The 13,795-nt window shown below is 40.8% G+C and overlaps 1 protein-coding gene across 1 annotated transcript; it reads right to left on the reverse strand.

The window, feature by feature from the left end:
• Positions 1–3,910: 3,910 nt before the first annotated feature.
• Positions 3,911–5,101, reverse strand: bhlha9 (basic helix-loop-helix family, member a9). The gene has a single exon (XM_072445582.1). The coding sequence runs from the start codon at positions 4,941–4,943 to the stop codon at positions 4,089–4,091; it is 855 nt and encodes a 284-aa protein (XP_072301683.1). The 5' UTR covers positions 4,944–5,101; the 3' UTR covers positions 3,911–4,088.
• Between the last annotated feature and the right edge of the window lie 8,694 nt (positions 5,102–13,795).

The following is a 13,795-nucleotide window of genomic DNA, read 5'->3' on the forward strand; positions in this document are numbered from 1 at the left end:
GTGCATTTGTACTTCTCGGGGTAGTTTTCTGGCCTTTACTTCTTAGTGTTTTTTATTGAAATAACAGTAAAATTAGTACTTGAGTAAAAGTGGTTACGCTTCTGTTAATGACTAAAGTTATTTTGTGCCTGTATTACATGATTTTGAGCATTTCAGTTTCTTGCACCTAGATATCATATATCGTATATATTTTTTACATCCATTATCTTCCGCTCTATCTGGGGCCGGTTTGTGGGAGCAGGGGGCCCAGACTTCCTCTTCCACACTCATTTCCCTCCCTCCAACATGTCCGGGGTCTTGCGCATGCCCAAGGCTTTAAAAAAATGTTTTTACCTTTTTCATTTGGAAATATTCCTCAATCTGTGCAATTTGTAAAGGCTGGTCTGTCCAATTGCATTTACTTCAAATTAAAAATGGAATGTTGATTCTAATTATTCTTCCTGGAATATTAGTTTCCCCAAATACTGTTTTACACTTAAGTGTCCTGATGAAGATGTGTCACTGTGTCAAAGCGTGTTGGCTTTTTAAAAGGTTAGTATAGTTTTTACATACCATTTGTTGTGCCTCAAATCTGTTTTTCTATTGGTTTACTCTTACTCGAGTCATTTCTTAGACCACTATTTTTCTCTTCTACTTGAGCAATATTATTTTGACGAGTGTATACTTTTTACCCTCATCACTTGACCCTTCAGAGCTGCTTCAGAACCAGTCAGCAGGTCAGGTCGACTTTAGCTGCAGGATTAGCCAATTATACATGTTTCTATGTTGATGGGTGAAAGTTGAGGACCTGGTGGAAACCACCAGACACGGGTGGAATATGCAAACTGGCTGTCCTGGGACCGTCTGCTGTGAAGGAAGAGTGATGGTCTCCATGTCATTATCAACATGCATATTGTAAATTACTGGTAGTAACATGAGATTTGTAAGATTACTCAAGCACAATTAGCAAATCACAAAGTATATTTGCAATTATTTAGCTAACATATTATGTCCTCTGCAAACAACAAACATCCTTGTTCATATTTCAGTCTGTAATTGAAATTCTTACAACTAAAAAATCCCAATTGGACACATTTCAAAAATGTTTGGCCCCATTTAAAGTAATAATTAAGCATTCATAATTTGAACATTTATTGCACTGCACTGTACATCTAACTGACTAACTGATTTTCACAAACACAAAGAGATGTCATTTTTGGTGCATTGCATTCAATATTTCAAAATGACTATTCTTGATACCACAGATGGAAAAAGAATCAGGTTCAATAACTATTGTATGAGTAAGAGAGGCTTGTCACTCTCCTTTTGTGCCCGTCCCTAAATAGATTGTTCTGCAGACACAGTTATTATCATGGGCAATAGATTCGATCAATCTTTCTTGTTTTGAAAAAGAGTTCTCCACTTTATACTGCTCAGCTCAGAACTGAATCTTTTTTGCATTGTCATGTCTCCATCTAGTGGCAAGAGTTCTCACAATTTTACAAACAAACAAAAACAAAGCCTATTCAGCATTACAGTGTTTTGTGACCCAACATAAACAGAATTCAGAGCCTTATGTTTGATTTGTTTAGTTTATGTTACATTTTGTATAAAGGCTTCTCTAAAACTATTTAGTCTGCTCCCTTTAGTCCTCATCTGACACAAATGTATTTAAAAATGTTGAATGTACATCACAGTTAAAGTACATTGTGCAATCTGGAATGTTTGTACTCTGGACATCTCATTGTGTTTTATAATGTGTTTGTTCTTGCTTGTCTGTCTGTTTGATCATGTTTGCAACACCTTTACCCATGATGCCACAGGAGCTTGTGCATGTCTGTGCACCTCTATAATGTGTTACATTGAGTGGGAAATGAAAATCATGCATCTTCACTGAACGGGCTGACTCATTCTCATATATCAGGTAAACACACCCCTATGTCCTGACACTATTGCACTCATGTTTTCTTGTTTTCATTCCATTAGCTTGCCAGCGGGAGATGTCAGGGAGGCGGGACAGTCTGAAGAAGCGATGTATCACTGGCACGCTCACATGTCAGAGGAGTGAAGTAAATACTCAGGTGAGTCACACGCGTTGTAAAAAAGGCTTGAGTAGAGAATTCTTGGGGAATAACAACAGTTGGTCTGGCTGATTTCTCTCTTATGTAAGTGACCGTTAAACTGCACTTAAATACACCATAAATAACACAGTAAAAGTTGAGACAGTGACAACAACAAAGACTGAATCAAAAGATTGAACTATTGTAGATCAAGACTTAATTTACATAAACAACATCGAAGCAGGGTTTGCCTGAACTGCTGCCAGTGAGAGTGTCTCTCCACAATTTCAAATGCTATTGAATTAACACAACAACATATTGTATTGTGTATGTTATATTGAATATAATTACAAACATCACAGGATTAAAGGAGTACTTTCTTGTAATACAATTTTTACAAAAAACATGTTTGATGGCACCTCCAGGATCTATATCCAGGATTTCCTAGGGGCCATTTTGGATTGTAGTCTTCATAGAACTGCTTATTTTATCAGATTAACAAAGTCCAACTGATAACGTTTGGTGTCCTACTTATCAGAAAAGCATTTTAAAGCACTATTTGCATGTAAAAGCTGGATTATTCTAAGTCTGAACATTCAGTAATTGCACAGCAACATCAGTCCACTTATACTCCTGTATGTCCTTGAAGACCCAAACAAGTCCATAAACCGGCACAATATGAGGAGAAATGTGTTCTCGAGCCAAAGAGGGAGGAGAGAGAGACATGCCGTCACAGAACACTGCCAGTCACTCTCATCTCTCACTAGTGACTCAAGCTTTTCCAGTGAATCATGTCTGTGAAGAAGCCTCGTGACAAGCTTTCCTCCCAATTCATCCCATTCTTCCTCTCCACCTCTCCAATCATCTCTTTGTCCCTTTCCTTCCTGCCCATTAATTGGCCCCTCTCCCCGGACCAACTCTTTTCAGCAGCTTCAGCAGGACCTCCAGGACGTTCAAAAAGTGGCTCTCACTGGAGTGCACCTGCGGGCCCGTGTGCACCGACAGGGGATTTCACCACGCTGATGACGGGGCACACTCTTCCTTCCTGAGCCCACATAAATCTGTCGGTGGCTTCTGTCCCAGGCTCTGATATTAAGGCTGTTTTCCATTACCTTTGGCCCTGCAGGAGAGGGAAAGCTTTGTTGGCGAACATGTTGTGGTTTTACTCGCTTATGTATCGTGTTATTGGTTATTGTTATTGATGATATGGATCTAAACTGTTGTGGCTGTGTTTGTCTTGCTTATAGAGACATGAGAGTCATGAAAGGCTTATGTGTTTACAAGGTGCAGTTCATGCTACTCCTGCAGTGATCATTGATTTGTTGTCCTTCCCCTAATAGGCTTTTTTATTTTATTTTTTAAATAGCTGAGTGTAAATTGTGCCCTTCACTTCCCTTCTCACAAAAATGACATGAATAGACTTGTAAGGACATTTCTCAACACAGTGAAGGACCTCTGTCATCTCAGCGGCAGAAGCGTAGAAGCTGCCGGCCTAGGGCTATAATCAAAATCCCCCGCCCCTCACACGGACATGCATGCACACTGTAGTACACACTATTGTTGTTTTGGAAAAAATAAGATAGCAAAAACATGTACATGTTTTAATTTATTTAAAATGTCATACACATTTGACAATATGATAAACAGCAGAGAATAACAAACTAATAAATACATTTACCATAAGTCACATCTTAGTTTGTGCATTTTGACCAGTGTAATACAGTTGGGTTTTGTCAAGTGCAGGACCATATGTACAATGCATACTTATAGTGGTCATTGTTTAGCATTTCAACAACATTAATGTTGCGTTTGCCATAACCACAAAATACAACTATTCAAGAGAGAAAAGAGAGCATCATCAGAGAGAACAACATGCATTTCTGCACTGTTCCTGCACATTCTGTGGTCTAGATGCCATTGCACATTCAAACATGTATCTGTAACCATCTCTGTGAGTTCAGTAATTGACAGTCCAGCCATGTCCTCCTCAGTGTATCCTCCTTTAGGACACTGATGAGTGTTTGTGCAGTCCAGAGGGCTCACAGTGTGTTAAAGTATCTCTGAGCACAATGACAGACTTTGCTCTGGCTCCTGCAGGTAACCCACCGGCCAGTGAAGCCCCGGCGCTGGGGATGGTTCTACAAACTGTTCAATGTATCCCTGTGTGCATGAGGCCCATACTGCAGACTGGTAATTCAGGCCTTCCCCAGCTTGTGAGTACCTCATGGGGCTGGGCGGGTGCTCGTGGGGGCTTCCACATTGTCCATGTGTGGAGAACAGTTGTGCCTCTGGAGGGTAGCAGGGGTAATGTGGGGATGGAGGGCATGAGGACCCGGAGTTGTCCATGTAGACGTGGGGCTCATTGGATAACCTGTGCAGCTGAGACACTTGTTGTGGTCTCTGATGAGGCATGGGCACGTGCCAAGGGACGTAGTTCTGTTGCTCCACACCGGGTACAGGGGCCCGGCTTGGCTCTGTGCGAGAGACCCCGGCTGAGCCTCGGTTACACTCCCGGTGGCTGCAGGGTTTGCCGGGGGGATTGGAATTCAGAAAAACAGATAAGGCAGAGATGCGGTTGATGGCTCTCTGCAGAGTTGCTATCTTGGACAGGCGTTTTCCACTGAGGTCATGATTAAGTGCGACCCTTAAGGCATTAAAGGCTTGGTTGTAGTCCATGATGCGTTTGCGCTCACGGACGTTAGCAGCCATTCTCCGAGCTTTGGAGCGCACTGGGCGGTTGCGCTTCTTGGTCTGGCCGTCTTCTGTTTCACTTGGGCTGCTGGTTGAGCTCTCGCTGTCCTGGAAGGATCCTTTAGGACTTGCCTCTTCTTCACCTTGGTCCAATGTGCAGAGATCCAACTCTTCCTCAGAGAACTCTGAACCGGCAACACTGCTGCAGCTCATGGTGCTAGCAGTGGTAAAACACCAGGAAAAAAAAAGTTTTTGAAATAACAAAGCGTGTTGTAAAGTTGTCAGGTTTCTTTGCTGACTTGGTCTTGTGCAGGGCTGTCGGTGTTTAGTGCTGTGCCGACAGCCCAGGTATTCTCCTGCTCTGACTCCTACTGCCTTGTGATTACTTGTAACTCCGCTGTCAGGTTTGCCTGCCTTTTAAAACTGCTGTGGTCACATGATGCAGGTACCTGTGAGGAACTGTGCACTCTCTCCATCTCCTGGTTTATGGGGGCCCTCAGGCCAAATGGCACTGTCACCTCCTCCTTTGACTCTCCCTTCAATCTTCTACATGATCTAACACAATCAATTCAACTTAATGTTGACTGAGTCAACTTCTAACTTTCTTGAACAAACTATTTGTGTATTAAAAACAGTAACATTGGATTAAGAAATATCTTCATGGAAAAAAAGCCTTATTGTTAACATTTATTATACCATGAACCCTTTATATAACTAAAACTGGTTAAATATGTAAATTATAAATGTCAAGCCTGATTTTGAAAAGGAAACAATTGATTTAATTGTAACCAACATCATATACATTCTGAGAACATATGGGAGCAGCAGTTATTTGTGTTTTCCTTCTCAGGTGTGGGAAGAGGAGATCCTTCTTATCTGTGGTGCTTTAGATTTGTCCTTACAATTAGCTGTCTTCAGAGTGTCCATTCTCCCCCTGTGTATCTCTCTGCGCTTAGGCTTAAGGGCCATGTAATTTAGAGGAGCTCCGCTGGAACCTCTCCCCATAAATCAGGCCTGGGCAGCACCTGAGGACAGAAGCCGTACAAACTCTAGACATCAAAGACACAGAAAAACAAGGGCAAATATTTTACAATTAGGACCTACAATTGCTGCTGGCTTTGACCATTTATCTTTCACTGACAACATTTTAACATCACTAATATATTTTAATTTCATACAATGTAGCACTAAGACTCGGGCTTTTTGAAGGCGTCATTGTTAACAGTGTAATAGTGGGTAGTTTGATACAAGGGATGAAAGTAACTATCGGGAAATGTCTCATGTTTCTAGGGAACAAATGTCTAGTTTGCAGGTGAGAGGAGCTCATCTTCACGTAATAGATGTGTGTGTCAGATATTGTATGATAGGTTAGATAGAGGATAGTGAAAGGTAATTGCACTGACCTTTAGCTAAGCTCCTTGCCAAGAGCAGCAGGTCAAGTAAGAAGTAAGTAAAGGCCAGGCTCTCAGATACTGAACCAGGGGTCGTTCACACATTGCTTTCTTCCTGCTCTCAACTTTTTATTGTACGTGTTGCGGCTTTGAGACGCCAACCTTTTAAACAATTACAGCCCAGCGCTGCAGCTCTCAGAGTACAACTATTGATTTGAGGTCTAGTCTTTTTACAGCTTTCTTCGTGGGGTCAGCTACTGTGAGTTTTACTCATTATACTGCCCTGTCCCAGTTCTCACTCATTACATTATTACAAATATATGTATTTTTCCTGATTATTTCTTTTTTTTTGCATTTTGTGCAATTTTTTGCAATGTTGGCCTCTTCTGAATATGAAGACATCTCACAGGCTGTGAAATATCAGCTTTGCGTTGTATCAATGAAATTTCCCCATGTGTGGACAATAAAGGATTATCTTATCTTATCTTATATTTCATGCATGTGCAACACAGGGTCGTGGTCCAGTCAGCGTGTAAGATTAGGGGGACATTTTCTTCCTATCTTCTCTTTTTCCCTATTTTATGTTATATTTGAGCAGTGTCAATGAACATACATGATATATATGCTGTAAACACGCCGGGTTGTAGCCATGGGCTTGTTCCCATTTGCAGCCGTGCTGCATAACAATCTCACAAACACTCTTTTATTCATTCACCAATGTCCATGGACACTAATAAAGTATCATTTAGACATCTCCACTTGCACACCTTTATATCAGCCAGCCCATTCTCTGTTTGTTTGAACCACTTAAAGAGTTTGTAACATTGAAGCCGCAGCACTGTGTTCAGAGGAGCTTTGATTTATGGCTTCACAAACATGTCAGATTTACTGCTGTGGTGTAAAGAGCATGGAGACTACAGCTCGGACTCTCCCCGTCCATTCATTTTGACAGGTGACAAGACACCAGTAATTATCAGCCGCCAAGAATAAATCATAAGATTTTATCATGCAGCTCAGTGTGTCCTTGATGGAATAACCATTTTCAAGTGAAGCGAACCTGTCCAACATCGCTGAACCCTAGATTTGTAAATCTCCTCCTCAAGCCCCCATAATGACTGGTTGTTAGCCGCTTGTTATTAGAGGTCTGTGTGCCAAAAGTTATAGATGTATATTTCCAAAGGGGTAGTTAGGCCTAATAAGTGAGTAAGATCGCTAACCTTGGCTTTGCAGTGGTATGTTAATGCATGTTTTTGGTGTCTGCCATGGAATTTTCTCACCTCAATAAAAGCTTCCATTTAGGAAAAAACGTTGTGGTAATCTCGCCCCACCACTGTTGTCATACCACAATAATGGCTGTTGCAATCAATGTTATCACTAGTTATGTTATCACATCAATGACAATACCAAACCCTGGATAATGTATAGTATTTCATTGGGTCAGTTTTACTGAGTACGTTCATATGAAGGAGGTATCACATTCAGCTGATAATGCATTTTCTCAATATAAAGCCAATCCTCATCCATGCAAAAGGTTATGTGATCAACTCCAAGTAAAAGGTTTCATGCTTCTTCATATGAATGTTGCTGGATGCATACATTTCTTTAGTGAGGTTGGTCAATGTCAGACTGTATCGTACTGTACATTATGCAGAGTCGACTACATGTTGGAGTTACAGTGCAGTTACAGTGCACTGAAACTATTGTTCAAGCCTAGGCCTGTGATGCTGATGTTTCTTGCCATTTGTTCAGACACCACTTGTGTTACATGAGGTTTTAGCTAGCTTTGTTGAAGGACACTTGACTGTCCACCAGGTTCATCTGTCAGTGGCGATCTCTGCTGTCAGCGCTGATGTTGCCCGTCATGGCTGAATGTATCAGACTGAATGTATCACCTGCCGCTGAAGAAGGAAGGCCTCTCTTTTGACTCACACTTTCCTCTGCGCTCCTCTTAAACACACATTCATTATTGTTTTTTTTTATCTGGTGGTTTACACAAGGCCAAACATGTGGCTTTAATGTGAGGTAATACCTAGTCCACCTCTTGTTATTGTCTATCACCATGCATCTATGAAACATATACACTTGTCACGCGTCTACATGGCTGGATTAGTCCACCAACACAAAAAGTGACAACAGAGATTCCTGACAGCACATTTGTGAATCATTCAGTCTGAAATTACTGGCACTCATGCGCTGTTGGCTGCTGTGATGCCTCTCGGTGTACGACTGCTATAAAACCTGTTGGTGAGAAACAGTGCCCCAGGTACTGCAGCCGATGCATCTCTACATAGGAAATGTTATTCACCAAATCTATGTTGTATTCCTGGTTGTTAATCATAGAGCTTATTCTGCTACATTAAAGGTGTCTCCAAAGGTTTATTGGTTGGGAGCAGTTGTGATTTATGAGGGGAAAAACAACAGGTAAAACTGAAAAGCTTACATGAGAGAGACTGATAAACGCATGTTATTCATTCACGAAGATTTGAGTTTACACGAAGATTGAAGTTTATTTTTGATGGGTTTTATTGGCAAACGGTTGCTATGTAGAGGCAAACAGCATAGCTTTGGTCACTAACAATACTTTACCCTCTAATTTAGCCCTATGTTGAGTACTGCAACAAATCCCCTCTAAGTGATTTATAACTTGTAACAGAACCACGCAAATCTGTCAGTACATAATGTCATGACATGTCTAACTGTTTCCTTCACACCGGAATGTCAGCGCGTTTCCGCCCTGGCCCCAAAAAATACACATTCTTGCACAAATGATACATTTAAACCATACTTTTAAGAGCAAAATCGTATTAACCATTAAAAAGAAATAATTGTGCGTAACGATTCAAACTGATGTAGTTATTTGCATGCAGTATCGTACTCAAATAAGTGGCATCAATTCTGGGGGCTGCACTGTACATCTATAGTGCATTCTTTCCAAAGAGAAGTCAGTCATTATACCAGGTTATCATTACAGGGTCCATTTGGGGTGTTGGAACATGTGGTCAAGGTTAACTGTCTGTAGGCTAGTTCCCACACGGCGACTACAGTGACACCCCTTGACCATTTCAGATCGCCACAGTCGTTCCATGCTCAAATGAGTCTAATAGGTTTACAGCCGTCCTAAAGACATGTTGGTTGAGGCTTGAATCTGTAAAAATGAAGAGCTCAAACGAGTGCAATAAATCGGCAGTAAACGACACCGTCTCATTGAAAATATACAACAAGACGGTCGGAAGCAGTGGTGGAAAATAAAGGAAAAGGAAAGTTTGTAATCCCCAGTCATTCATAATTATAGTGTTGCGGTTTAGATGGGGCCTCCAGCATCCTATGACTTCATAACCCTGTGTTCACTTGGCTCTGGTCATTAACCCCTGCGTCCCAGTGGAGAAAGTCTGATACACGATACTATTGATTAATAATGACTGTTTATCTGTTAATAAACCGTGGGGAGATTACTGTATGCCTACTAAATAAATGGCATTCTAAAAAATCTTTGTTATTTGTTCTGAAATGATCTATCGTTACCAGTTTAAATACTTTTTTATTGTACTTTGTATCAAACAATAACTTTGTAACATTTTGTTAATTGTGATCCGCATCGTATAAATGGCTAAGTAATGGAAACTAGTCCATTGATTTCCTGTTCAAACCCCCAGGACAGCATTTCCCCTCAACAAAAAGCAAATTCTCATTGTCATTTATGTGTTTTTATTGTTAAAAAATGGCCAGGTGCCTTTTTTTTCTTCTTTTTTTTCACCCTATGCATAGTTAAGTCTCACTTGCAGCACAATAAACTACTCAATATTATTAAAACTTAGATGAAATACAACTCCAAGTAAGTTAATGATGAGCGATGAAATGAGACACCATTATAACAAAAAAGTATTTTTTTACATAATATGTCTCCTTTATGAGCATCACTTTTAAATACATCATCATTTCTTCTATCACTCTCACCTTTTCCATTTCAGCAGTCTGTCTTGATTCAGTATTTACTTAAAAATGATAGCCTTGTTTACGGTCTAGATACCAAAGCCATACTTTGTCGCATTAATCTAGAACCATAAATTCTATAAACTACTTTTTGCAGTTCAGTTATTTGTGCTGGCTCTGTGTAGTGTTGGCTCAAGGCCCATCTCCATCTGCTGGTATCCCAACTTACCCCTTTTCAGTGCCATTGGTGGTACTGGTTTGTGCTAGCACTGCTTCAGCTTTTATGTTGAAATGTTGCCCTCTACTGACAGAAAAGGTTTTCTTCTCAAACAAAAAATGTGATTTTTTTTTATTAGAGCTAGACAATGTTGGGAAGAATACTTTGAAAATGCACTTTGAAAACCTGCATTAAAATGTATTTTGTAACATATCCTGTTATATGGTCCTATTATTGATATGATATGTATTTTGAATAATTAGAAGTATTAGAATACAGACGCCTGTTGAGAGGGTGAAGGTTTCACATCCTCAAGGCCTTTTGGCCCTTGGTCTTTATTATACAGGTAAGACAGCATGAAATGGGGGATGAGAGAGAAGGGAGGACATACAGTAAATGATCAGAGTCAGCGTTCAAACTCACGACTCACGAGCCTGGCATACGTGTGCTGTGACAGGGCAGCAAACATGGGCACATTTTCATTTGAAACATGAGGAACATGAAACATTACAACAAACCACTAAACCACTAATGCATCTCTGCTTGAAGGCTTCCTCCGAGCGCTCAGTCTACAATGAATAAATTGACAAATTGAGTACTTTCTCCCAGTATGGGGATGATTAAAGGATTTGTATTGGTTGTATTATTGCAGCAGGCACAATGGTCACAGTGGTGCATGCTGGTCATGTTGATGTCCTGGTTCTTTATTATGGCTGCACTTCTAAAAGTCAAACATTGTGGGGTTTTGCCGATGTCTCCAAAGACGACTTTGCCTGAAGCTCGTCCCAATGTTTCCTCAGTATTTCTTTGTTTTTTTGAGGCACAGTTTTCTGCAGAGAAACATGTCATTCTGACTTTGGACTGTGAGCCTCTGCACACAAGGCGCTCCTCCTGCACAGCACGAGCTGGGTCTTTCCATACTGGGGTACGGCTGATTTATACTGGTGTAACGCTGATTTATACTGGGGTAACGCTGATTTATACTGGTGTAACGCTGATTTATACTGGGGTAACGCTGATTTATACTGGTGTAACGCTGATTTATACTGGGGTAACGCTGATTTATACTGGTGTAACGCTGATTTATACTGGGGTAACGCTGATTTATACTGGTGTAACGCTGATTTATACTGGGGTAACGCTGATTTATACTGGTGTAACGCTGATTTATACTGGGGTAACGCTGATTTATACTGGTGTAACGCAGATTTATACTGGGGTAACGCTGATTTATACTGGGGTAACGCTGATTTATACTGGTGTAACGCTGATTTATACTGGGGTAACGCTGATTTATACTGGTGTAACGCTGATTTATACTGGTGTAACGCTGATTTATACTGGGGTAACGCTGATTTATACTGGTGTAACGCTGATTTATACTGGGGTAACGCTGATTTATACTGGTGTAACGCTGATTTATACTGGGGTAACGCTGATTTATACTGGGGTAACGCTGATTTATACTGGTGTAACGCTGATTTATACTGGGGTAACGCTGATTTATACTGGTGTAACGCTGATTTATACTGGGGTAACGCTGATTTATACTGGTGTAACGCAGATTTATACTGGGATAACGCTGATTTATACTGGGGTAACGCTGATTTATACTGGTGTAACGCAGATTTATACTGGGGTAACGCTGATTTATACTGGTGTAAAGCTGATTTATACTGGGGTAACGCTGATTTATACTGGTGTAACGCAGATTTATACTGGGGTAACGCTGATTTATACTGGTGTAAAGCTGATTTATACTGGGGTAACGCTGATTTATACTGGTGTAAAGCTGATTTATACTGGTGTAAAGCTGATTTATACTGGTGTAAAGCTGATTTATACTGGGGTAACGCTGATTTATACTGGTGTAAAGCTGATTTATACTGGGGTAACGCTGATTTATACTGGTGTAAAGCTGATTTATACTGGGGTAACGCTGATTTATACTGGTGTAAAGCTGATTTATACTGGGGTACGGCTGATTTATACTGGTGTAACGCTGATTTATACTGGGGTAACGCTGATTTGTACTGGTGTAACGCTGATTTATACTGGGGTACGGCTGATTTATACTGGGGTATGGCTGATTTATACTGGGGTAACGCTGATTTATACTGGGGTAACGCTGATTTATACTGGTGTAAAGCTGATTTATACTGGGGTAACGCTGATTTATACTGGTGTAACGCTGATTTATACTGGGGTACGGCTGATTTATACTGGGGTATGGCTGATTTATACTGTGGTAACGCAGATTTATACTGGGGTACAGCTGATTTATACTGGTGTAACGCTGATTTATACTGGGGTAACGCTGATTTATACTGGGGTACGGCTGATTTATACTGGTGTAACGCTGATTTATACTGGTGTAACGCTGATTTATACTGGGGTACGGCTGATTTATACTGGTGTAACGCTGATTTATACTGGGGTAACGCTGATTTATACTGGTGTAACGCTGATTTATACTGGGGTAACGCTGATTTATACTGGTGTAACGCTGATTTATACTGGTGTAACGCAGATTTATACTGGGGTATGGCTGATATATACTGGGGTAACGCTGATTTATACTGGTGTAACGCTGATTTATACTGGGGTATGGCTGATTTATACTGGTGTAACGCTGATTTATACTGGGGTAACGCTGATTTATACTGGGGTATGGCTGATTTATACTGGTGTAACGCTGATTTATACTGGGGTACAGCTGATTTATACTGGTGTAACGCTGATTTATACTGGGGTAACGCTGATTTATACTGGGGTACGGCTGATTTATACTGGTGTAACGCTGATTTATACTGGTGTAACGCTGATTTATACTGGGGTACGGCTGATTTATACTGGTGTAACGCTGATTTATACTGGGGTAACGCTGATTTATACTGGTGTAACGCTGATTTATACTGGGGTAACGCTGATTTATACTGGTGTAACGCTGATTATACTGGGGTAACGCTGATTTATACTGGGGTATGGCTGATATATACTGGGGTAACGCTGATTTATACTGGTGTAACGCTGATTTATACTGGGGTAACGCTGATTTATACTGGGGTATGGCTGATTTATACTGGTGTAACGCTGATTTATACTGGGGTAACGCTGATTTATACTGGGGTATGGCTGATATATACTGGGGTAACGCTGATTTATACTGGTGTAACGCTGATTTATACTAGGGTATGGCTGATTTTTACTGGTGTAACGCTGATTTATACTGGGGTAACGCTGATTTATACTGGGGTAACGCTGATTTATACTGGGGTACGGCTGATTTATACTGGGGTAACGCTGATTTATACTGGGGTACGGCTGATTTATACTGGGGTACAGCTGATTTATACTGGGGTACGGCATATTTATACTGGGGTACAGCTGATTAATACTGGGGTACAGCTGATACTGGGGTAACGCTGATTTATACTGGGGTACGGCTGATTTATACTGGGGTACAGCTGATTTATACTGGGTACAGCTTATTTATACTGGGGTACAGCTGATTTATAATGGGGTAA

This window comes from Eucyclogobius newberryi, unplaced genomic scaffold, assembly GCF_026437365.1.
Source record: "Eucyclogobius newberryi isolate DKJ021-1_F unplaced genomic scaffold, fEucNew1.0.hap1 SCAF_15, whole genome shotgun sequence".
Lineage (NCBI taxonomy): Eukaryota > Metazoa > Chordata > Actinopteri > Gobiiformes > Gobiidae > Eucyclogobius > Eucyclogobius newberryi.